A 26,080-nucleotide genomic window follows, 5' to 3' on the forward strand; every position below is an offset into this window, starting at 1 on the left:
CCATTGATCTGTGTTATTTTCGTCTTCCAGCTGGAGATGGAGAAGCTGCAGCTTCAGAGTCTGGAGCAGGAGCACCGCAAGCTGACGGCGCAGCTGAAGGACGAACGCGAGAAGAACAAGCACATCGTCATGATGTTGGTCCGAGAGTGCAAGCAGCTTGCCACACGGGTGGTAGAGGAGTCGCAGCGCTTCGACGAGCTCCAAGCTCGCCTGGACGAGGAGAGTCGCACCTCTGGCCGGCTGCAGGAGGAGCTGAGCACCGAGCGGCAGCGTAGCCAACAAATGGAGGCCAAGATGGAGAAACAGCTGTCCGAGTTCGATACTGAGCGGGAACAGCTGCGCGCCAGGCTGGGCCGCGAGGAGGCCGAGAGCCAGAGTCTGCGGCAGCAGGTGGAGCAGCTCAGGACTGAACAGGGCGATGGGAAGGATGCTGCTGTCGCCCAGCCTGCTGCTGCTGGAGCAGAACCTGCTGCTGCCGCCACCAGCACGCCACCCAAACCTAAATCTCTGACGTCTGTTTCCGTAGCCACAGAGCCCATCAGCTCTCGAACAGCGTCTTGTCAAACGGACCTGCCCCCCACTGAGGTTGAGGGTCCCAAGAAGACCCCCCTCACTATACCTGTCAAACCAACCCCTGCCAACTATGTGGGCCTGAGCCTGCCAAAGACGTCTGGCCGGGGGATCGTCCACAGCAGCTCAGGAGGACTGGCACAGACAGAGAACGGCTCAGAGGGTCAAGCCCCGCACGGCTTACCCAGCGGGGTCAGCCCCCGTGTCCAGGCGGCCCGCTACAAGTTCCAGGAACAGGACCAAAACGGCACAGCGTCCCAGAGTCCTCCAGCCCGTGACCTCTCCCCCACCAACCGTGACAACTTTGCCGCCAAGCAGCAAGCCCGTCACACTGTCACACAGGTTCTGTCACGCTTCACCAGCCCTCCAGCAGGAGGTGGTGGACCCCTGCGTCCAGGCCTGTCCCACTCTGCGTCAGAGGGAGGCCCTTTTCCCGGCCGCCTGAGCCATCCCATCGGCCTCAAGTCGCCCACAGTGGCCAGGATCGACCGGGGAAACCCTCCCCCTATCCCTCCCAAAAAGCCAGGGCTTTCCCAGACCCCCTCTCCTCCCCATCCACCCATCAAGGTGGTGGGGGAAAGCAGCCGTTCCCCTGGGGCTGGGCTAAAACCGGCCACGCCCCAGCTGCCGCCCAAGCCCGCCCTGGACCTGGTCCCAGCCCTGACGGCCTCTCAGGTGGGTGCCTGCCCCCCCTCCCGCTCCCCGGGGCCTGGCCGGGGCCCTCAGCGGCAGCCGGCAGCAGCATGTGCAGAGTGCCCCCCCGTCATCAGCCCTGCCACAGCTGTCAGTAGCCCCTCCTCCATAAACCCCCCCTCCACCTCCTCCTCCGTTAGTGCTCCATCCTCCCGTAGCTCCCGTGCCTCAGCAGGCAGCCCCCTGGCAACAGCATCAGGTAAAGGGGCTCCTCCATGCTCCATCTCCCTCCAGTTCTCCCCGCTGCCTCTTCTCTTCGACTGTCTTTCCACAGTGATAGCCTAGCGTAGCGTAGCCTAGCATAGCGATCAGGTCACAGTAAACTGGTCTAACCACAGGAATGCAGCGCAGAATAGCACATGGGTCAGTCCAGCTCGAGGTCTGGTGTCGCTCCCTGCATTCTCTCTACTCATCTCTCTTTCTCTGCCCTCAATATGTCCTCCCTCTGGGCACCTTTTGACTATCATGTTGTCACGTTAGCCGTGTCAGTGTCAGGCACGGACATTGACAACATATCCAGAGGTTAGCTGCCTCACAGCAGAAGGAGCATGTCAGGGTGAATTGAGAGAAGCCAGATATTCCCCCTCTTGTCTTCTCAGACTGGTTTATAGTCCTTCCTACCAGTAACCCCTATCCTCTCTGAAGCTGATGCCAGAGGCTGCTCTCGTCCTCCCCTTCCCCTTTTCCATCCTCCAGTAGCATGCCATGACCACTCTTCACTTCCTGCACTCTTCCTGTTGTAGCTTCCATTAAGCGCTTTTTATGCAATTTGATATAAATGTTGGCATTTATATTTACCTTGGGATGTGCTTGTAGTGCTATGCTTGGTTGTACTGTGTGGTAAGTTTAAAGATTAATCCCAGTTTATTACAACTTGAGTATTATTTCCAAATCCTGGGCCCTTACTGCTGTCAGTAAGAATCACATTGTCCTTACTGTCCTATGATCAAAAACAAGTTAATTCCTGAGATCAGCGACTAACGGAGATGTCAGGGTACCAAATCTGTTACTTGCAGACATCCACCATCCATCGAGTTGTCCACCCACAGTTTTCCAGTTCCATGAGAGGTTATTACCAACCTTTCAGTTGTGCTCACTGTCAGTTTTACCTCCAGATAATTTGCCTGTTTATAATATGTCTAACAGCTTGTGTTTCTTGCCCTGTCTCAACTTTAAGTAGAATTGCTGTCTGAAAGAAATGATGGTGGAAAACAAACCATGTTGTAATAAACTGGAATTTCCCTTAAATATACCTGTGAAATGTGACAAAAATATGTTGCATTTTTTAAAAAGTCCTCACGTTCTTTGCATGCAGATGTATGATTGGAAAAATATATAGCTGCTCTGTCTCTTTATGTGACTAAGATTACGTCAAGTTTGCCAAGAACGATAGAACTAAACTGACTTGAAACTATTCATGAAGAATGTGGCACACCATTAAAACTTAAAGGAGCTATTTCTAAGTTTTGCTATCGCTACATAGCCAACGTTAGCATTACTTACCAGTCTAAAAGAAACTTTGCAAGTTCAGCATCAAACTTCATTCCTTTATTCGCCAAGAGCTGTCTCCGGATGTGGAAAACAACCCTCTTGTTTTGCTTCTATTTCTATCACTTACTTTCTTCTACTGAAGTTAGCATGCTAACCAGCTAGCTTCGGCCTGCTCAGCCCATCTCTTCACTTTCCGATACTGAGTCAATGTAGCGTCCAGTGGGACCTATTATAACCTTTTGCATTGTAATCGCAACAATGGCTGAAGCTTTTGGCAGCACTGGTTAGTAAACAGGTGTTAACGACTAACACCTGTGTAGCAATAAAACTTAAAAATCGCTCCTGTAAGATTTTCTAGAGGGTTGTGTTATTGCTTATCTGGAAAAAATACAAAATAATTTCCAGACATGGCCATCAATAAAACATGGGCCATCTCAGAGGTGTGCTACCCTCCAAGTATTATTTAATCACATTTTAGAGGCTAAAATAGGGAAATCTTTGTGACTGCACGATGATCCTTAGGAAAAATTTTGCTAACACTAGTGTATCAAGCCTTTCGGATTTCATTGCATTTGATTGCAGCATCTACCGCTCACAAATCTGCTACTTCCCAGACGTAATTATCACAATCAAGCCAGGACACAGTCTCACCTGTCAGCAGCCAGACATGTTTTTGCAACTTTTCTACTTTTCCTGTTTCCCACCTACCGCCATTCGGACAGAAAGTGCAACTGTAACTGTAATTCACGTCCTTGAGATTCTGTGCTGCACTTTTTCATTACTCTCCTTTGTATCTCTTTTTTCAGTCTGTGAGACTTGTGTCTGCACCGAAACCTTTCCATTCTCCCTTTTTCTAACTCATTTTTATTCTTCCCAATGCAGAAACAACCATATGAAACTGTGGTTACAAGTAGCACATCTAGACTTTAGCATTACACCTTTCAGTAGAGCTTAAACTGTTTAGCTAATGCAGTAGTTTTAGCACAGTTGTTGGGTTTAGTAAGTAGGCCTTTTTCTGTTCTTTACTTCATCTGTTTGTTGTGTTTAATCATATAAAACATGGCTGTATAATTGCAACAGCATCTTATTAAGTAATGCACGCATTTGTTCCTAGTGTGAATAATGTGGGTGAATGATTGTACTGAAAAATGAATGGTTTCTATCATCTCGCTAATAATCTGATGCAATAACAGACTCTTTTGTCCAGGCTGCAGGATGCTTCAGGTGTTGATTAAATTACAGACATCTTAATCTTATTTGAGGGTTTCTGCATTGTGAAAGAAACCCAGAAAAGCTTTGAATTTAATATAAATTTTCCAAGGCAGGAAAAAAAAAATCTGCATATTCCAAAGGTCCAAATACTACAGATTACCACAGGAGATAATGTATGTTTTTTTTACATTTTTAACACCTGATAAACTCTTTACAAGCTTTTACTGTTTGGAAACTAATTATATTTTTATTTTAAAATGTTAGTGGTGATCTCAAAGTTTCCAGACACATTAAATATGTCCAGCTGAATTTCAGGGAAATGTGTCATAAATGCTAAACAATATACCTGGAATACTTCTGTTTAAGAGGCATTCCTCAAAACATGGCATTTTGGGTTTGAATGTATAATTTCAATGGAAACAGCATTTACCTACAATGACAAGGCATATGATTTAAAAGGTTATTTTTCTGCATTTATAAAAACAAAACATTTAAAGGACAGTCCAGTGGGTAATTTTTAAATAGAATGGCAACTAAAGTTGTAATTTTAATGTTATTTTTCAAGCCACACTTGAATTTTTGCCAAAGATTAGAGGTTTAAGGTTTGTAAAGTGAGTAGAGCCTTAAAACCACAGTTTTCCCGGATGAGTTCCAGCTGAGGCTGAAGTGAAACCTCAATATGCTGCCTTACCTGTTTACCCCTTTCTCCCCTAATCCTCCCATTAATCCCACTGATTTGTTCGTAACACAACAAACCACCAGATGGGTTTATCCAGGAATAGCTTCAGGCTACAGCAACAGAAACCAGGCAACTTTTAGAGGTTTAATATTTGAAGTCTGAGGAGCTCTGGTGGCTAATGCACTGAACTGAGCTACTAGCAGAGTAGTTAATACACACCAGATACACACACTCTTTAAATTTCAGATCATAAATAATAAAGCTTCAGTGTCATTTTTACATCAGAGTGTGTGTTAGTTTCACTAGTCAGACTTGTTTTTATTTTTTTCATTAGTGTATCTTTTGCTAGTTAGCTCATAGCTTGTGTTTTCAGTAGCGCTAGTTGGCTCATAGCTGCTGTTTTCATTAGCGTTAGTTAGCTCATAGCTGCTGTTTTCATTAGCGTTAGTTAGCTCATAGCTGCTGTTTTCATTAGCGTTAGTTAGCTCATAGCTGGTGTTTTCAGTAGCGCTAGTTAGCTCATAGCTGGTGTTTTCATTAGCGTTAGTTAGCTCATAGCTGGTGTTTTCAGTAGCGCTAGTTAGCTCATAGCTGCTGTTTTCATTAGCGTTAGTTAGCTCATAGCTGCTGTTTTCATTAGCGCTAGTTGGCTCATAGCTGGTGTTTTCAGCAGCGCTAGTTAGCTCATAGCTGGTGTTTTCAGTAGCGCTAGTTGGCTCATAGCTGCTGTTTTCATTAGCGTTAGTTAGCTCATAGCTGCTGTTTTCATTAGCGTTAGTTAGCTCATAGCTGATGTTTTCATTAGCGTTAGTTAGCTCATAGCTGGTGTTTTCATTAATGTTAGTTAGCTCATAGCTGGTGTTTTCATTAGCGCTAGTTAGCTCATAGCTGGTGTTTTCAGTAGTGTTAGCTCATTGCTGGTGTTTTCATTAATTTCAGTTGGCTCATAGCTGTTTTCATTAGCGTTAGTTAGCTCATAGCTGCTGTTTTCATTAGCGTTAGTTAGCTCATAGCTGGTGTTTTCATTAGAGTTAGTTAGCTCATAGCTGCTGTTTTCATTAGCGTTAGTTAGCTCATAGCTGTTTTCATTAATGTTAGTTAGCTCATAGCTGGTGTTTTCATTAGCGCTAGTTAGCTCATAGCTGGTGTTTTCAGTAGCGCTAGTTAGCTCATAGCTTGTGTTTTCAGTAGCGCTAGTTAGCTCATAGCTGGTGTTTTCAGTAGCGCTAGTTAGCTCATAGCTGCTGTTTTCATTAGCGTTAGTTTGCTCATAGCTGCTGTTTTCATTAGCGTTAGTTAGCTCATAGCTGCTGTTTTTAGTAGCGCTAGTTGGCTCATAGCTGCTGTTTTCATTAGCGTTAGTTAGCTCATAGCTGCTGTTTTCATTAGCGTTAGTTAGCTCATAGCTGGTGTTTTCAGCAGCACTAGTTAGCTCATAGCTGGTGTTTTCAGTAGCGCTAGTTAGCTCATAGCTGGTGTTTTCATTAGCGTTAGTTAGCTCATAGCTGGTGTTTTCATTAATGTTAGTTAGCTCACAGCTGTTTTCATTAGCGTTAGTTAGATCATAGCTGGTGTTTTCATTAATGTTAGTTAGCTCGTAGCTGCTGTTTTCATTAGCGTTAGTTAGCTCATTGCTGGTGTTTTCAGTAGTGTTAGCTCATTGCTGGTGTTTTCATTAATTTCAGTTGGCTCATAGCTGTTTTCATTAATGTTAGTTAGCTCATAGCTGCTGTTTTCATTAGCGTTAGTTAGCTCATAGCTGGTGTTTTCATTAGCGTTAGTTAACTCATAGCTGCTGTTTTCATTAGCGTTAGTTAGCTCATAGCTGCTGTTTTCATTAGCGTTAGTTAGCTCATAGCTGGTGTTTTCATTAGCGTTAGTTAACTCATAGCTGCTGTTTTCATTAGCGTTAGTTAGCTCATAGCTGCTGTTTTCATTAGCGTTAGTTAGCTCATAGCTGGTGTTTTCATTAGCGTTAGTTAACTCATAGCTGCTGTTTTCATTAGCGTTAGTTAGCTCAGAGCTGTTTTCATTAGCGTTAGTTAACTCATAGCTGCTGTTTTCATTAGCGTTAGTTAGCTCATAGCTGCTGTTTTCATTAGCGTTAGTTAGCTCATAGCTGGTGTTTTCATTAGCGTTAGTTAACTCATAGCTGCTGTTTTCATTAGCGTTAGTTAGCTCAGAGCTGGTGCTTTAAGTAGTGCTAGACAAGACAAACCTTTTGTGCTAAATAGCTAACCAGCTGCCCTTCAAAACTGGATGTTTTAATGTCAGACATGAAGGGCTCACAAGTAGTTGCCATTCATACTTTTATTTTTTTAAATTTTGGAAGAAAAAAGATTCCACACACTGCTCTTGCTCAGGATCACAATTTATTCATCATCATTGCCATTTCGGTCCCACTAGACCTTCATCACAAGTGATTTAATTTCATCAATCACAAGTATATATATATATAAGCTATAAGCAACTAAGTACATTCACTCAAATACTGCAATTAAGTAAAGATTTGAGGTACTAGTACTTCACTGAAGCCTTTTCTTTTCATGCTACTTTATGCTTCCACATTTTAGAGGGAAATATTCAATGTACATATATCTGGTCTTTGAGTAATTATCAATTTACAGTCGAGAAAATAATCAGGAGATTAATCCATAAAGAAAATTATTATTTGTAGACCTGTACAAAACAGTTAGAATGACCACAACCAACTTTAACATGAAAATGCTGATTTAAATATTAATGCATCAGTATTGATAATTTAATAATATAATAGTGTCATTACAGTCATAGGTGAAGTACAGTACATTCTTCTGATGATACCTATGTAACATTTTCAACTCAGGACTTGAGTAAAAGCTCTGAAGAAAGATCTGATCTCCCAATAATCTTTGCTTTTTGTATAATATAATAACAACAACGACAATAACTTTTTTCCTTATTTTAGTTACATTTCCCTCAAATTCAGCCTCACGTATTTGAAACTTTGCTTTCCCCACTAGAAATAAAAAAATAAATACCAGGGTTTGAACTATGTTTTTTACAACCACGGCTCCCTTTTCTACCTCAAAAATGTTCATTAACTACAAGTCCAACCCCCCACCTTGCTCACACCTGCTGCTCAGACAAAAGAGACTGTACTAAAATATGTATGGATCTGAAGTTTTCTTCTTCCCTTCCCACCTGTCCACCTTCTTTAACCCTTACTCTTCCATGCTCAGCACTTCTAGTGGCTTCCTCTTCCTCCTGCTCTTCATCCTCATAGTTTAACCTGTGCTGCTCCTGCTCCTCCTTCCTCCTGCAGGCTGGTGTCCCTCCGTAGTCTCCTCTTTAAGTGGCGGTGGGCCTGCTGCCCTGGACGGCGGGCTCCCCGTGCTCCTCCAAGCTGCTTCCCAGGGAAATGTCACTTTATTGTCAATGCTGCTTAACCAACCAGACCCGACAACCACCACCACCACCACCACCACTACTACTACTACCACCACCTCCACGTCCACCAACATCACCTCTACCACCGCCATGGAAAACAAGCCCAATCATCTTGACCAAGACCCCCACCTCTACCACAACCACAACCGAACCTCTGCCTTGTTTGCTGCTGCTCAGAACGGACACGCAGGTAACTGGCGTTTAATCCATCAGTACTAGCTGCCTGCTTAAAAGCACTGAATGGGCTTTGGTAAAGATAGAAAGGTTGCTGCTGCCTCATTGCCTTAACACAGATGCTGAATAATTTACAAGCTGAGCCCATTTTTTAAGGCTCTGTATATTTAATACTACTTAAAAATGAAATAAAGAATTCAGCTTCTTCCATCAGAATTATATTCCTATATCGAAGGCTTTGGAACTAAAACTAAATACTTTAGATTTTTATGCTGATAAATTGTGAAAATGATAAAAATTCAAATAATGAAAACATTTTACATGCACTGAGTTTGGTGACTCATGACTTAAGTACAGTATGTCTACAGTCTTTGCTGCAGATAGAACATTATTATTATTATTATTATTATTATTTGGTTCAACTTAACCCAGTACAACTGGTCAGTCATAAACTTTAAATGTTCAACCATTGTCATTTTATCTGATGGTTCGATAACTGTCAGTAAAGAGTTTTTATCTGCTTAATGCAGCGTTCAGGAAGATGATTGTTGCCATGGTTACCTACAATTAAATATATTAACCAATGCATAGATGTAGATCACTGGCGGACCTGATGTCTTGGATCTTTGTGATGTTAGATGTGATTCGATGATATTTATCATTCTGTGGTCACTTATGTTGAACACAGAAAGTGTATCTATACATTTTTAAAGCTCAGCTTGGCCCACTGGGAGCAGAAACCCTGTCTGTGGTCTTGGTGTGTGGTTGACTGGTTGATTGATTTCCAGTAGTATAGTTCAGGGAACACCCAGAGGCTCCTATTGATGATTATTGATTGATAATCAATCAATAATTGATTGATAACACGGAAGTACAAAGATCTTTCACAGCATTGATTGTTCAGTGAGCATGGCTGATCTGCATGAATGAATAAAATATATAATGCATTCCTCACAGGACCACAAGACACTGCTGTAACAGTTATTATAAAGTCAATCTATAAATACATAGCTAATGTAGTGCAGTGTGTATATATACATGCATAATTGCATTTTTTCCTGCTGTTCAGCATTTTTCTTTCACAGCATAATAAAGAAAAACAGAGAAGGAAAACAAATGTAACCTGCAGCCAGTAAGGCAGTACAGTAGTAGTTGTTGTTTGCTCTTGTTTGCCTGTGTCAAGCTGTATATATAAATATGAATTAAAAGAACAGATTTCTCTAGGCTTTGGCTGATATTCTCGAATATTAGATATTGCAGTATTTCCCACCATATGGACAATTTTTCATAATATCAAAAAAATATGTATTTATCTATAGTGTCATTTGCTTCAGTTAGTGCAGTTTACTGTATGTTGTGCGGTAGCTCTAAGGCTTGTCCTTTGTATTTGAATGAGGCCCAGAAGTAGGTCCTTTTCTAAGTAGAACAGAGCCAGTTGTTCTGTTGATTTTCTATTAAATGAAGAGCATAAAGAATAATATTTACATTCACCACACTGACAACCCTCTTCGAAGGAGATTTTTTTCTGTTTTAGTCATTTAGTTGCTGCTCCTTTCCAGAGAGGCTCACAGTGAGAGATCCAGGGTTTAATGTTTGGTGAAAGAAACCTTCAGAACGAACACGGCTTGGCTGTGCCAGACATCAAACCTGTGACATTTGTGTTTTCAAGACAGAGTCTAACCACAAAATCTCCCTGCCACCTGCTTCCTTTTCACCGCAGCTAATAATCTTCACAAATGCAGTCTGAGATTTGTCATTTCAGCTAAATTAAACATGATGCCTCTGCTTTTGTTGGCCCTTTTGTGAGAAGAAAATGAGATGCTAATGCTCACTTTGTGGTCAATTTGAATCAAATGTTTCCTCTCGTGTGCAGCTCGACTCGTAGCTTATGCTGCAGCAGAGAAAATTCAGTCACAGATTTTAGCATCTGCTATATATGCATAAGCAACCATTGGGTCAAGCGTTCAGATTGACTGGGCGGAGGAAACGTCATGAACTCAAGTGACGTAGCGATGAAATATATCAGAGATAATCAAAGGGGAATGAGCAAAGAAAGGAAAAGAAGCAGATATGTATTGAAAGAAGTTAAATATCTATGTGTTGCACAGTTTAATTTTACCTCATTTCACCTCAAAAATCAAAAAATATGTAAATTTGACTATGGGTGCCCAAACTTGTGCACGCAACTGCGCGTGCATTTTGCTGCTATATGAAGATGCAGTGAGAGGACAAAGACCTGGGGCTGATAAACACCCTGCCTGTGCTGTAATTGCCTGAGCTCCCATTATGTTGGCTGCCATTAAAAGAGACGGACTGTCATGTCAGGGCTGTCACATCCACACGGATCTTGAGTACATGTTCGCTCAGCTCACACACACTGAATAGTGAATATTACCCACATGAGAAGCGTCGTGTACGCAATCTCACACAGAATAACTGATGCATGTAAACTCATGCCACTCACACAGGCACGAGCAGGGCAGGTCTATCAGGATGTTTCCCTGCTGAGATGTAGAGCTGATGTTTAACACTGACAGTCGAGGAGCGTTGATCCATGAGCGCAACTAACACAGCTGAAGGACAGCCACACTAAAGGCTCGTCCACATAGAGAGGACGCACACTCACACACCACACACATAAAGACTCTGGTCCTCCTGCCATCAATATTTCATCGTCCTTCACTTTTCTCTGGAGTTTTTCTTCTCATCTGATCTGATTTGATCCGCGCTCACCTCTCCTGCACCTTCACTGTTCATCATACAAACATTACATTTCCAAAAAGAGCTGACAGATGTTTAAAGGTTTAAACCAGATGTGCTGTAGATGGTTGATGCCACAAAGCTACCCATAATGACAGAGAAATGTTTTTACCTCAGCAAAGAGAACAGAGGCTTAATGTTCTGTTTCTCCTTGTGGTGCCTGACGTGCTGTACGGTGATTGTGTTGCCTGTATTTATTTATACGCAGAATACGTAAAGCTATTTGCTATTTCTGGTCCACTTCAGGTTCAGCCTCTGTTCTGCTGGCTTTCAGTGTAATTTCTCATAAAAGGTTTCTTTCATGGCTGCAGCAATTTAATAGGATTTTCTGTCCATATTCCAAGATAAATGGGTCTACAGTTGTAGTGGAGAGTAATATTTGAGCAAATTGTCATTTTAACAAAGATAAACGACCACAGCTGTGTCTTGAATCGAATAATTCAGTCAGTGCACTCACATGTACGCACACAGTATCTTCGCTGTGTGTGAATTTGAACATGGTTCTATATCAAAAACAGCCTTTGTTGACTCATCGGAAATGGTGACTCCTTTTGAGTGCACCTTCCGGGTACTTATAGTGCATTGCATGTTAGTCAGTGTGAGCACACTTGCGCACTCAATAGCAAGTTATAGTATGGGATAAGGTAACTAGATTTCTGAAATGAAAACCGGGGACGTTTCCAGTTGAGCGGTCAATATATATTTAATCAACCAATGTTTTTATCCATGAAATTAAAAGAGGGCACTTCGGGTTTCATGTACTTTGTCCATGGTAACTGTTGTACTAAAACGCTGGTTTCTGGTCGAGTTTTACACAGCAGTTTCCTCTAAAACTAGGCAAGCAAGTGGTTAGTAGTAGAAGAAGAGTGATATGAAGCTGCTATGGTCAATCTATTTAGCTATCTATCTGTGGCTAAGACTCATGGGAAATGTAGTAGGGGGAAGGCTAAGACAATTACTGTCGATTTAACTTGTGTAAAGTGAGGAGGTGCTGAGAATTTGCTGTCTAAGATTTAGTTGCTTGTTTGTTTCAGAGTATTGGACATGAAAGATGTTTTCAGTAGAGCCGGTGAAGGAAATCTGCTCTGAAGAAAATGCACTGTGTGTTCAAAATGATATTTAACAATGGCAGCGTGTCCCATTAAGTGTTTGAACACTGAGTTTTGAGGTTTTTACTCGCATTCCTGTACCTACTACATCATCTGCAGTATCCATGGCAACAGGATAAACTGGTTGCTATGCTCCACAATGTACGGTGTTTGTGGTCATTTACTGTGAGATGTAGTCGTGGTCTTTATTTTAGTAATGATTGTACTTTCTTAATTCTGCCTGCTCACATCCACTGTTACAGATCCTTATTCATTTTCCACTGTTGTGCAACAGCAGGTGACTTCTTCATCATCATCATCATCATCATCATCATCATCATCATCCCTCTTCCTCTCTCTCTCTGTCGTTTCTCTGACAGAGTGTGTGAAGCTGCTGCTGTTTTCTGGATCGCCTGCTGATGTTTTGGATGAAAACGGATTCACATCTTTACACTTAGCTGCCGCCCACGGCCACAGCGGGTGAGCTCACCTGCCAGACACACACACACACACACACACACACACACACACACTCCACAGTTGTTTTTATTACATGGTAACCGTACCCACAGTCACTACATGCCCAGCCCCAACTCTGACCTTAACTTTACTCTAATGTCCTCACTGTCAGGTTTTGTATGAATTAGTTGATATGGTCCATGAAATGTTAATGACAGTGAAAAAGGGCCCTGGTTTATATCATCTAATTGCTTGTTTTGTCTGATCAACTGTTCAAAAACGGAAGATATTTAATTCACAGTAATATAAAACGAGAAAATCATCATGACATCATCATAATCACATTTGAGAAGCTGGAACCAGTAATTATTTGGCATCACTCTGATTGTTGTTTATATAAACACATCTGCTTGTTTGCATAAAAACATATCTGAATGTATATTCAAATCACTGTTTCTCCTTTACTCCATTTTTCTTTATTTAATTTCATTTTATTTTTCTCTACTCAGGACTCACTTATAAATGAGATCTTGATCTCAATGTGACCTCCTGATTAAATAAAGTATAAATAAAAATAGAAGATAGTTCAATTTCGTTTTGCTTCATTTTTCTGTTGATTAACTCATTGATAGCAACTGTTTCAACACTGATTCCAACTTTAATCAGAAAGTCTTAACCCCAAAATCCATAGTTAACCTTGTGGGTCACGTCACAGAATCACAGTAGATGTCAGAGATTCTCATATACAGAAGTATATGTTTTAAATTGATGAGTCATTGCACATATTTTGCTGCGAGACAAGCACAGCTGGAACCTCCCATGTGTGAAACATGACCGCCAGGGCGATGCCGGTAACCACGCTGGGTTTTCGGTGCCAAAAGCAAATGCCAGCACGTCTGCTCGGCTCTGTCACCGCACCAGTTTGAGCTGAGCCCCGGTGGCTTTGTGGCCGACGCTGTCAGCTCCGCATCATTTGTTAAACTACATGAGGTGATTTCCCACTGCTAAAATAAACCCAGTTCAGCGTTGGAGACCGGGCAGCTGCACTTCATGTTTCCAGCTTTCATTTTTGCTGATCAGTAGCTTCTCCTCCTCAAACATCACCAGAGTTTGCTCCATTAATTATTAACGACGAGGGACACGTCAGTGCCCCTGCACTGCTTTCACTGTCAGTTCTGATCATTCACATTTATCCTGATGTATTGGCGGCATGAATCCCAAGCTTACAGCCAGAGAGCCTCTGTCAACCACTGTGTGTGTGTGTGTGTGTGTGTGTGTGTGTGTGTGTGTGTGTGTGTGTGTGTGTGCGCGCGCGCGCGTGTCTGGGCTTGCCAAAAAACACGATGCCCAGGACCAGCTGGGGAATGTGCAGTGCTGTAATATCTGATCACAGTGTTATTTATAGAGTAGGGATATCCAAAGGCATGCTGACACACACACACACACACCCTGGGAGTTTATTTTATGGGGTTCACTGGTTTTTCGGTGGCCGTGACTCAGTGGCCGTGTTGAAGCAGACAGGATCAGTTTCCCTCAGATGATCTGGGCTGCAGTCTCTCTCTGTGTCACTAGTGGTGGAGGACTGAGTGATGTCTTCCCTTGTCTCTGAACAGGTGGCGTGCATAGTCTGAACTTTAATGTGTGTGTGTGTGTGTGTGTGTGTGTGTGTGTGTGTGTGTGTGTGTGTGTGTGTGTGTGTGTTATTTCTTCGTCTAGGTATGCATGTTTGCATGTAGAGCTCAGGTGTGAGTATTGGAGCCTGATATATAATAGTTTGGAGCAAAAACCAATATCAATACTTTAAAATAATATTAACTATAAATACACAGTACTTTTTAAATTAAGTAAGTAATAACTAACTAACTAACTAAAAACATAAATACAACAAATACATGAAATCTAAATTCCCACTTATGAAGGTCAAATATTTTTAGACCTGCACCTCATAAAACATTTACTGCTGCAGTTCTGCTGCACCTCTGTTTCTTCACCATCTGCCAACATGTAAACTGATACACGAGATAAACCAGTGGAAGTTTTATCTTTATTTTAATCCTAACATTAGTTTATTCTTTGAATTCAGTGAAATAAAAGAAACACCAAGTAAAAAGTGTTCACAGTGTCATATAATAATGATAATTTCACTGCCAGTTACTCTTTTTACAGCACAAACTATCATTGACCAGTAATATCCGATATACTGGACAGACTCACAGACAGACTGTGTTTGTGTAGATCTGTTAACACTTCATGTGTTGGTAACGTCACCCTCCTCCCTCCAGATGTGTGGAGGCACTGCTGGCTGCAGGAGCTGCTGTGGATGCTGCGGCGGCGGCGGGGGGACAGACCTCCCTGTTTCTGGCCTGTGAGGCAGGACGGCTGGACTGCGTCCGGGTTCTGCTGAGGGCCGGAGCCGATCGCTCGCGCACCACCACGGTAAGTCTGCGCCGCCGGTGCACGCACAGCACTGCAGGGGATTCAAACACCAAGAAACTTGGTACAACTTGGTCTTTTTAATTTGTGAAAAAAAATACACTGAATATATGATCATTGTAAATTTTTAAAATTTTCAGACTAAATCCAGACAGTGAATTGAGATTTATTAATTAAAAGCTTCAGTGTTTCTTGCTCACTTGGGGGAAGCTTTGGATAAGAGCATCTGCAAATTGAGTGAATGAAAAACTCCCTGTTAATCAAAGTAAGTAACACACTTTATTTTTAGTTTTTTTAAAATTAATTTTTAGAGACTACACTGAACAAAGATCCGTTTCCTCATTGATGCTGGAGTTTCTCACATTTTGTCACTCGTTGCTAACGCTCTCGTTGTTTCACACTTTGCCTGCTTCACATAAAGGATTTAACTCCTCTTGGGGGGTTTGTGGGTCTGATTTGGCGCGAGCTCATTGATGTATGGGCTTCTTGCGTCTCCATGGCAACCATAGGGGGCTGTTAGTTGCCGTGGCAGCATGTGACGAGCCCCTATATTTAGTTACCTGCTTTGTTCTACATTTAGCCTGACTTCCCTGCTGAGCCAGAGATCCGCCGCGGCCTCTATAGCATAACCGACCTCTTCAGCACTGAGGTATTTTTAGACGGCAGAAATTGTTGGCCAGTGTGTCGGTACAGACGTAATGATTTAACATGGAGGAGGCGTTCGAAGGTGGCTGAAGAGAGTATGGTCAGGACCCGTTGGTTAGACCCATTTATTGGTGTTTATTTGATATTAAAAACCTGGTCCACTTCTGGTTATTTCTGATGAAAATCTGCATTAACTGAAAACACTGAAACTTGCAGTCTGGACCGTTATATTTGCTTGAATATGTACAAACTACAGCTGAGGCAATTTCTTGATTTGTTGATTGACAGAAAAAATCAGTTTGCAACAATTATTTTTGTCATAAAAAAACATCTTAAATTCACTGGTCCCTGCTTCTTTCTGAGGTGTGGCTTGTTGTTCGAACAAAACAAGATCATTTGAATACATCAATTTGTGCCCCAGTAAATTGTAAAGATCCTTTTCCATTATTTTATTTACCTATATTTATGGAACAAATGATAAAATGTTTGAGTGATAATTATAAGAAGCCCCAGTATGAACCTGAATGAGACATAAGTGGACAGGCCTTAAACTTGTAAATCAAATTATTACATAACAGGAGCAAAATCACATCAGTTCCACTTTGCACAAACGATTATTGGATTAGTTGATTCTCATACCCTATTTAAAAAATGAAATGTTGATATCATGTTAATAATACTCATGTGATAATATGGTGATGGCAGATGTTGAACATCTTTTGTTTATCAGTTCATCTGGTTTCTTTTTCACCATCCATCGGTTCAGTGGCCGGCAACTGGTGGCCCGTGGGTCAGAATTGGCCCTGCAGCAATAATATCTGGCCTGTTAGATTATTTTGATCTGATAACATCAGACTGACATTTCTACATTCATCTATAATGTCCAAGTAGAGAATCTCAAATATTACATAAATGAGATTTTCAAGATAATAAAACCCTACAGGTATGACCAAGACAAAACTTCACGAGACCATAGAGCTGTTTTTGTAGAGTGAACTTCAGTCAGACAGTTTTGTGTTGACATTTGTTTCAGTGACGTTTTCGCTCAGGTTTAAACTCTCTCTCTGCAGGACGGCTGCACGGCTCTCCATGCGGCGGTGCGCTCAGGACACGTGGACACACTGCGTCTGCTCCTCTGCCACAAGGCCCAGGGTGACCCCACTGTGACCCCTGACCCCTCGGGCACCCTGGCACTGCCTGCTGCCCTGCTGAACCAGGCCAACAGTGACGGCTGGACGGCTGCACACATGGCTGCTGCCCTGGGCCTCAAGGTGAGAAGGAGACGCCAAAACACGTGATTACAGTGAATAACTGGCTGATTTACACATTTACACACTGTGCAGCTCTGCAGAACATTTCAGGCTCTTTTAGCTCCTTGTTTTGGATTCAGGAGATAATTGACTGTGTGATTCAACCCAACTTAAATAGGAAGCTGCTCCCTAATACGTTAGCAATAACTTTTTAAAGTGATAATGTATCAGGACAGTGTGTCTGTCTGCTTGTTCTGTAGCTCTTATGTCCCAAAATACAGGTTAGCAGCTTTATCCTCAGTGGCTCCACCTCCTGCTTTCACTCTTAATCTACTGCTATTCCACAGTCTGTAGTCTAATGTTAAAATGTTTCCATTATTCAGTGTATTTATGTGCAGTGCACTGACTCCCTGCCGACACATCGGCTCACACTCAGTCCTCTCTATCATCCACTAATGTCCCACCGTGCCATCAGTCTCCACAGTGGCAGGTAATGGGACGGCTGACCTTGCTGGCTGGAAACGTCCTGCTCAGCTGAAACAAATGCAGGAGCCACCAGACCAGACCAGACTGAGGGTCTGACTGGAATAGAAATGAGGAGCACTCATTGACACATGCTTTCACAACGCACAAAAGCTAATGTTGCAGAAATACTCCTGTATGTGGTTACACAGTCAAACCCTGTTCATTCACACGTGACAAGTAACAACAAGATTTTGTGTGTGTGTGTGTGTGTGTGTGTGTGTGTGTGTAGGAGTGTCTGGAGGTGCTGTGCAGCCACAGTGAACAGGACATCGAGAGGAGAGATAAGTGTAATCGCACTATTCATGACGTGGCAACTGATGACTGCAAAGATCTACTTGAAAACCTCCGTGAGTGGCCTCATGTGTGAGTGTGTGTCAGTCTGTGTGTTTGTGTTTGCACGAGCCTTAAAGATGAATTCTGCTTTTTAAAATCCTGGGTCTTTAATTATGACATCATTTTACTCACTGTTGCTGGTTTGTGAACATGTTGAAACATGAAAAACATGAAAAACATGAGCGGTCAGACAGGTTGCAGATCAAAGATGGACCTACTTTAAAATCCTGTATCTATATTTTATTTTAATCTCTAAACTCAAGCAGATTAAAACTTGTTCACTGAAGCACTGGTTCAGCCTGGTTATGAAAATAAGCATCAATTAAGCTGTGGAGATTTATTAAAACTGTTGATTTGACATATTTTATGAAAGCTGCCCAGTGCATGACTGTGAACTAGTGATTATGTGATTAACAGGACAAATACTGTAACTTATCTATTTATAACTTTATTATGAATTATACAATCAAGGTTCACAAGCAGTAAGGAAGGAGCAAAATATATAGAAATGGGTGATTATGGATAAAATCAATATCCTGATTTTATTCATTTTTGATGTATAGACACATGTAGTTTATTAGCTTGAAATCATTCATTTAAACATTTAAACAGAATTTTATTTTGTAAAATTTTATAAAACGTTTTTACTTTTTACTTTAAGTTGATTTATGACAATATAGATACATAAGCGTGTTACATTAATGTTGCTTTTACTGAACATTGTAATAGATTAACTCATTAGTATTCAGCCACTAAATCATTATTCTTTTCCTTTTGCTGATCACGGAGATCAAGAGTTGACATGATTTCACTCTCCTCCAGACTCGTACCGGGTCCTGGTGCGTCTCCGGTGTTCAGCCGGAGGAGGAGCAGGGTCCATGTGTCCTGTGGAGGCGCTGGAGGAGGAGGCCAAGGGCGGCACCAGCAGCCAGCTGGTGCTGTGCAGAGTGTCGGTGGACCGGTCGATGCGCTGGGCTCAGCTGGGCTCCGCCCTCAGCCACGCCTTCGCCTCTCACCTGCAGATCCTCTGCGGAGACCCTCAGACCGTCAGGGAGGAGGCGCAGCGCCCCCCGCTCGGCCTCGGCCCCACCAGTATCGCCTCCATCCTTATTGGTGAGCGGACATGTTTTGTTTTTCTTTATCTCCCCCTGCCTCCTTATTGTTCATCTATTCCGTCTTTCTTTCTTTCTTCACCCTTTTCTCCTACTCCATCATCGCATCCCTCAGCCTTTCCTTCTTTACCTCCTTCTTTCCCTCCCTTTCATCTGTTCTTCCTCGTGTCCTTCCTTCCCTACACACCACCTTCAAACCCTCTTCTCTGATAATCCTGTCCTCTACTTTTGTCTCACCTTTTTCTCTCCATCCTTCTTTCTCTTCCTCTCATCGTCGCGGTGACATCACTACAGCAGCGTCCTCACAGTGCTCAAGAAGATGCTGCTGCTCGAGTCTTTCCATGTACCTGTTCAGTTCCAGTGCAGTGCACCTGAACGTGATAAAAGGTGTAGCGTGTTGGCAGGAGTCACCTCTGTTCCCTCTTGTTGTCTCTCACTCTGTTTAACTACAGGTTGATGTTGCCTGTGCTTGTCCCTGTTGTCTTCTTAAATTTATGGACTGTGGCATATAGAGGTTCATTTAAGGTCATGTAAGGGAGCCTGCAGGGGCCATATTGGAGGCCCACAGCTCTTGGGCAGCTGTGGTTGTAAATACCTGGTTGTATTTGATGTATTCTAGCTGTGGAGCCTTACTGTACATTTACCTTGACAAATAACACATTGAACTTCTGTTTAGGGGCAGCATCGTTACAAATGTGAGCTTTTATATACATATATCTAGTATTTAAAAAAACTAAACAATACAATAATATCGTATATTGCGATATTTGGGCTGGACTGTATCTCAGATATTAAATTTTGGATTTCACCAAAACCTACCATGTAATTGATGTTGTGTTTTCTGTTACCTGGAGCTGAACTTAGCATCTACTTAGGTAAAAAATAACTATAAACTATCGCACTAGCTGTCAAACAGAGGTTTGATGGTAACGTCAATTATTTAGACCAATGTGTAATGTGGAAAAAAAACCAAACAAACTTCTATGTTCAAGTTGTGAGGTAGGCTTCAGAAGTCACAAGTTGAAGATTGAAAACATAAAATAATGAAGATGACAGATGAAAGACGTGATTATTGGTGTATTCGGAAATAGTTAAATGTTGTACAACAGTTAAAGGAGCTATCTGTAAGTTTTGCTATTGCTACGTAGCCAGCGTTAGCATTAACAGCTGTTTATTCGCCAGCTTTGCTCAGAGCGTCAGTCATTGTTGTGTTTACAATATAAGAAGTTATGATACGCCCTCTGAGCGATGCTACTGGACGCCACAGTGACTCGGTATTGGAAAGTGGCGAGTCAGTCTGACTGGGCTGGGGCTAGCTGGTTAGCATGCTAACTTCAGTAGAAGAAAAGAAGTGATAGAAATAGAAGCAAAACAAACTACAGCAACAGTCCACTGCTGGAGAAAGTTTTTGGTGAGTAAAGGAAAAGTTTGATGCTGAACTCACAATGTTTCTGACTGTAGACTGATAAGTAAAGAGCTATTAATGCTAACATTAGCTACGTAGCAATAGCAAAAATGGCTCCTTTAAAGGTTTCAGTGTTTTGATATTTCCGCATCGTTATAGCTGAGTAAAGTAAAGTGTAAATTCTTAGACGCGTCTCGCTAAGTTGAATTAAAAGTTAGAGACACCTTTGCTTTGATTCCAGATATTAGGAGGCTAGATAGTAAGCTAACAAACAAAAGCTAACAAAGCCAAAACCAGCTCTTTGAGTAAAGATGTGGTGAGAGGTTGGACAGTTTTTAAAATGTGTAATGCAAATAATGTCATAAAGTGACCTCATTGGTCGAGCTGGGACATATATTATAAATTTAAAAAATGTGGTTATTGCTTTTTTCTGGTGTAGCTACAGGTCAGTGAAATGCCTCTACATGCTTGGTGATCAAATCCTCACTAAAGGGATTTCTTACTCGTCTTTCTCTCTGAGACCGTTTCACCATTCAGGGCCAGTTTCTCCAAATCCAGTAGAAACACATTTCTCCCTCCCCTCTGTGGTGAAGGAGAACATGCTCAGGGATCTATCTGTGGGCATTTGTTCGCTGAGTGTCACACACATGATACTGTTTTTCTTCTTCTTTGAATTGTTGAATAATGAATGTGCTGGAACATGAGGGGAGTGAACACGCTGCTCCTGTGTTTCTGTTTTTCTGGTGATCGAATGTCGTCAGTGTGTGGTTGGTTCTCTTCAACCAGAGGCTGGTTTTGGGTTAGAGTTACGTGTGTGTGTGTGTGTGTGTGTGTGTGTGTGTGTGTGTGTGTGTGTGTGTGTCCGTCCCAGACTGATAAAAAAGAAAATCAATTTCCTTCGCCTTAAATGGCGAGGACTGCTGCTTCCTCTCTCTCTCTCTGTTTTTGTCTCTGCTGCCGTTACGTCTCGGTGTCACATGTTTACTGTCGCTCACACTGCTACTGTCTCTTCATGCAACAAGGGAAGAGTGTGTGTGTGTGTGTGTGTGTGTTTTGGGGAGGATGATGAAAGCAAACCCTATCAGAGGAGGAATGCATAATGGATGAGACGGGGGGAGGAAGATGCCAATTAAGGAGAAGATGTCTGTCCTCTGTGTCGGCCGGGATCAAACTGCAGACGCAGACACAGTTTAGTGTCTGGCTTTGTGTCTGTGTATATTTCTCTGTTGTTGGGAGTTCACGTTCGACTCTCACGCTCTGATGGCAGCCTGAACAGCACCACAGTGCTTAACCCTGTGGTGAATGAATTAATCACTTTATTGGTGAAAAATGTTGACATGGAAGTTTATTTATACCAGTGAAGTCACACTGGTTAAAAATCTGATTTACAGGGAAAAAAACACAGTTAATTGTTAGTAAAACAATGGAAAATTAATTGGCAACAGTTCTGATGATCAATTGAGTATTTCTTTTATAAATTAAACTGATCCCAGCTCTTCTGGAACTTATTATTCTTACATTTCATAAACCAAACGAATACTGGGTTGACTGAGGAAATAATAAAGCAGATTAAGGATCTGAGTAACAGCTGTTCAATACATTTATTAGGCCAAAATGTCAAATATTGTCTGTGTGACTTTTCTCTTTCACATCATTTTAAATGTAATATCTTTTAATAAAATGAAAAAGTAATTGTTAGTTTCTGCAGGGCTGGTTCTGGTGGCAGCAGCACTGACCACACTCCACACTGTTGTCTTTTACAATCTTCTGCTCCTGTGTTGCGTTTGCGTAGCAGTTATTTTGTTACAGTGCAGAAAATAGCTGTGAGGTTAAAAGTCGATTTTTCATAAAGTTGTTCGTCCAATTAGTGAGAAAGATCTCGACCTTCTTCTTGAACTGCTTCTCCTGGGGGTGAAACAGAGGCAGCGATGGTTTGGTCCGTTTTCAGTGCAGATGGAGGCTGTATGTCAGCACGAGGGAATTAAACCCCGACTTCTGCAGGTTTTACTCTTTCACTGAGCTGTAGAGTGTAGAGCCCCCCCCCCCCCCCCCCCCCCCCCCCCCCCTTTAAATCATCTGTCTCTGAGCCTGGAGCTGGACTCTTAGTCCCCAGTGTTACTGCCTCCAGAACAAAGTTTAAACCTCTACAGCAACATTTCCAGTTGAACTTTAAACCTCCACTGGTGTTGCTGTTGTAACATCCTTCAAACTGATCGACACGAAATCCTGTGATCTGATCTGAGGTTGTGCAACAACTGTAGCACCACACAGGAAGTGATTTAGTTTCCAGTGAAAATAAATGACAGTTTTGTTCAGCTTGTTTCTGTCATTAGACGTCAACAAGCTGCAGTTGTGAGCTGTGACCTTCAGTCCAGGATGTCACGAACAGAACAGCAGAAGAAGTGAGACTTCTGTGCTGCTGCTCAGCTGTTGTCGTCCTGTGAAGAGAGACATTGACACAACTTGTGCCAACCATGTCTGATAGATGATAAACCATGTTTCCACAGTTGTGTTGTCAGGTCTGGTGCTGCAGTTGAAAGCAGGGACTGCTTTATCACTTGTTGGTGCTTGTTGGAAAGTAGGAAAAACTTAAACTTCTCTGCCTAATGACTGAAAAGAGTTGAAATATTAACATCGTACTAAAGAATCAGATGCGTTGGGTTGTCTTTGGGAAAGCGTATTTCTGCTTTTAATTGCTGCAGCACAGCAGCTCCTGCGGTAGATCTTTCTAATGTGATGTGTATTTGCTCTAATTGGATCCTGGGAGAGAAGCAGTCGCACTGTTTCTCCTGCCTCATATATTTTGCAGAGGAGAAATACTTTTATATTTTTTGGTAAATAAAAATTCTATCTATGCAGCAATAAAAAATGATATAATCGTAAAATGCTTTAGTTGTGGAAGCAGCTGTGGCAGAAATAAACAAGTGAGGATAACAAAATAGACAAACAGCAGGTGTATCATTTAAGGTACAGCTCGATTTTATGTTTTTGTCCTTTGGCATTTCATACTGTGATGGTGTCTGTGTGTGTGTGACCTTTGAACTCATTTACACTTTGTACAACAAGTGTGTGTGACCCAGTCTTATTATCCTAACATGTCTCTGTCTCTGTCTTTGCTCTTCCAGGTGATACTGAGTGGTTGCCAGGTCAGGAGCTGCCTTTATCCCCCTGGGACCTGGTCAGAAAGCCCCTCAGCCAGTGCATCACCATCCGCCTCAAAGGTACAAAACTGGCAACCTGAGAGTGTGTGTGTGTGTGTGTGTGTCTGTCTGTCTGTCTGTGTGTGTGTGCGTGTGTGTGTTCATCCTGCAGCATTGAGCCAAAACCAGAATCAGAGTAACCATCGCTGATGAAAAATGCCATTTGGTGGATGAAAGGACCAGAACAAATCAGTTTGGATGCATTTGTAGCGTGGGCAGTCATGTACCAGAATCTGCCTGCTGAGCCGCACTGCATCGTGGGAAATTGAAGCCAGGACTTCTCCACAGAAGAAGTATTTTAATACTTACATAATTCATGTTCAGTCTTCATCTGAAGTAAATTGTTATTGATCAGATTATAACAGCAGTAAAACTCATGTGTTAACGACCACTGACTTCACAGCCATTCAGTCTTATTTCACCTTAAATAAATAGTAAATAAAAATAAATGAAATGCATTTGGGGCTTAGAACAAGTGCATCAACAAAAAACTGTTCCAATAATGAATTACTGCACCAAAAAATGCTAAACTTCAATATATATAAATATGATATTTTTTTATCCATTGAAAATAGATCCGCAGTCTGGATGAAGCACATGCAGAACATGTTGTTTGCTGCTCGTCCTGAACCTGGATAAAACTTTAATAAAAATTTAGGAGTTCTGTAAGTTGACAACCTGCACAGCTGATACTGTTCATGGATGTGGAAAGGTCAGGCCTGGACAGCTCTGATTGGAGAACAGTTTCTCCAACCAGGTGAAACATTAAAGCTCCACACAGTCTAAAGGTAGACGTCCATGTGTTTCTGATTATAAAGCAACCTTGCAGGATTTGGTTTCTTTGAGTGTTTTCCTGAAATCTGCTGTATTTTTATTCAATCACTCAGAAAACAATCAGCCAATCAGAGGAGAGACTCAGACCCTCTCTTCTGATTGGCTACTTTGAGATGGTTTTTGGATGTTAAAACCACAAATATATCTTCTTATTAAATTATCAACACTTCAAAAGAAGAGTAAAATATGGGATCTTTGAACCATTAGCACATTAAACAAAATCAGTGCAGCCACTAATTACTAAAACACACAACGTGAAGATCCACTGTAAGAATGATCTGTTACATATGAAGGTTTGAATAATTCAGTGTCTGTTTTTTTAATGATGAAATATGAAGTAATCTTTGTTTTACATTATTTCTAAAGACAGAACTGGGACCAGAAAACGACACAGCACCAGAGCAGTTTCTCACATATCAGTGTAAATGATTATGGATGAGTCACAGCCGCAGCCCCGAGCAGCAGACAGTCTCGCTCCACAGATATTGGAATAATCTGTCTTACTGTCGGCGGCTGCTTCTGTTTTGCTGCCTCCGTTCCTTGAATTGCTTTATCTACTGTAATTCTCCTCTCAGTGAGTGAGGGAAGGAAAAAAAAACCAAGAGTGAACAATAGTCTGGCAGCATGAAGCTGAGGGTGAGCAGCAGCCAAGCTCTCCGTCTCTCTCCACCTCCTCTCTTCACTCCATCATCTGCCTTCCACTCGCTTTTACTCATTTTCTCTTCGTCTTTCTTCCTGTTTTCCCTCAGAAGACGTCTCATAAAGTGAGTGTTGCTGCATCTGTACGTAGCCTTGTGTGTCTTTGTGTGTGAAGTCCTGACTCAGAGGTCCGTATCGACCCGCCTGTCCGTCCCGCCTGACGTCACCGGCGTTGGCGTCGAGCCAGGAAACATCCAGCGCTTTGGTTTTCACCTTCAGCTCGTTCAGCTGTCTGAGTCGATTACTGAACGCTAAAACAGCTGTGATGAACTAATCAAGTCATTATCGTCTCCAAAGAAACAGTGTGTAGGAAATTGTTAATTATTACTCATACTCATAAAGTCCAGACAAGTTTTGTCTTTGTTTCCTCAGAAACCTTGAACTTCACAGGAAGAAACATGTAGTTGACTGACTATGGGAATAATGGAGACAGTGTTCAGAGTTAGTGCGCAGCAAAATGTTTAATTTGTCTACAGGTGGAAAGAATCAACAAGTGTCTAAAGTCATCATGTCAGATTTTCACTACATGATTATCGAGGCCAAAAGAATTCATGATAACGATATTATCACAAAATCTGTAGAAGATTTAATAATAACAATGTTATCAGTCAAATTCATCTTTAATGTTTTATGGTTTTGTCTCTTTTGGCAAATGAATTAGACTCAAACATGAGTGTAGGGAGGTGGAGAGAGAGGTTTCCATTAATCTGCTTAATGCACATGTGAAATTGAAAACTTAAAAATGAGTAAAGTAAATGTGCGAATTAAAAAAAGAAAAAAAAAATCTTGTTGCTTGCATGAGATGGTTCGACGAAGCAATATTTCACAAAATTACCAGCGAGCCAACTCGAACCGAGAAGCAGACTCCTGGAAATCCGTCGTCACGTTTAATTTGAACGAGAAGAGAAAACCCAGCTTCATTCACACGACATCACTCAGTGGAAACACAGAAAATTCACAACTGTGTTTCGTCCACTTTTCTAAAAAGTTGCTTCTATTTTGCACAAAACTGCAACAGAAACCATAACTGTACAAAAACATACAAAATCACTCTTCATGAAGAGTGAAAAGGCAACAAGATGAACTGAA

General features: G+C 41.9%; 1 protein-coding gene across 2 annotated transcripts in view; it reads left to right on the plus strand.

The window, feature by feature from the left end:
- The window catches only part of cttnbp2 (cortactin binding protein 2), a 93,182-nt gene that overhangs the window by 51,614 nt on the left and 15,488 nt on the right, over positions 1–26,080 (plus strand). For both annotated transcript variants that reach the window (XM_071459022.1, XM_071459013.1), the window contains exons 4-11: positions 31–1,462; positions 7,950–8,264; positions 12,477–12,576; positions 14,838–14,991; positions 16,704–16,904; positions 17,638–17,755; positions 18,564–18,854; positions 23,384–23,479. In XM_071459022.1, the coding sequence (XP_071315123.1) occupies positions 31–1,462; positions 7,950–8,264; positions 12,477–12,576; positions 14,838–14,991; positions 16,704–16,904; positions 17,638–17,755; positions 18,564–18,854; positions 23,384–23,479 (2,707 nt within the window). The remainder of the gene's footprint in view (positions 1–30; positions 1,463–7,949; positions 8,265–12,476; positions 12,577–14,837; positions 14,992–16,703; positions 16,905–17,637; positions 17,756–18,563; positions 18,855–23,383; positions 23,480–26,080) is intronic.

This window comes from Trachinotus anak, unplaced genomic scaffold (genome assembly GCF_046630095.1).
Source record: "Trachinotus anak isolate AG129_WGS33_773 ecotype Australia unplaced genomic scaffold, CSIRO_AGI_Tana_v1 ptg000002l, whole genome shotgun sequence".
Classification (NCBI taxonomy): Eukaryota; Metazoa; Chordata; class Actinopteri; order Carangiformes; family Carangidae; genus Trachinotus; species Trachinotus anak.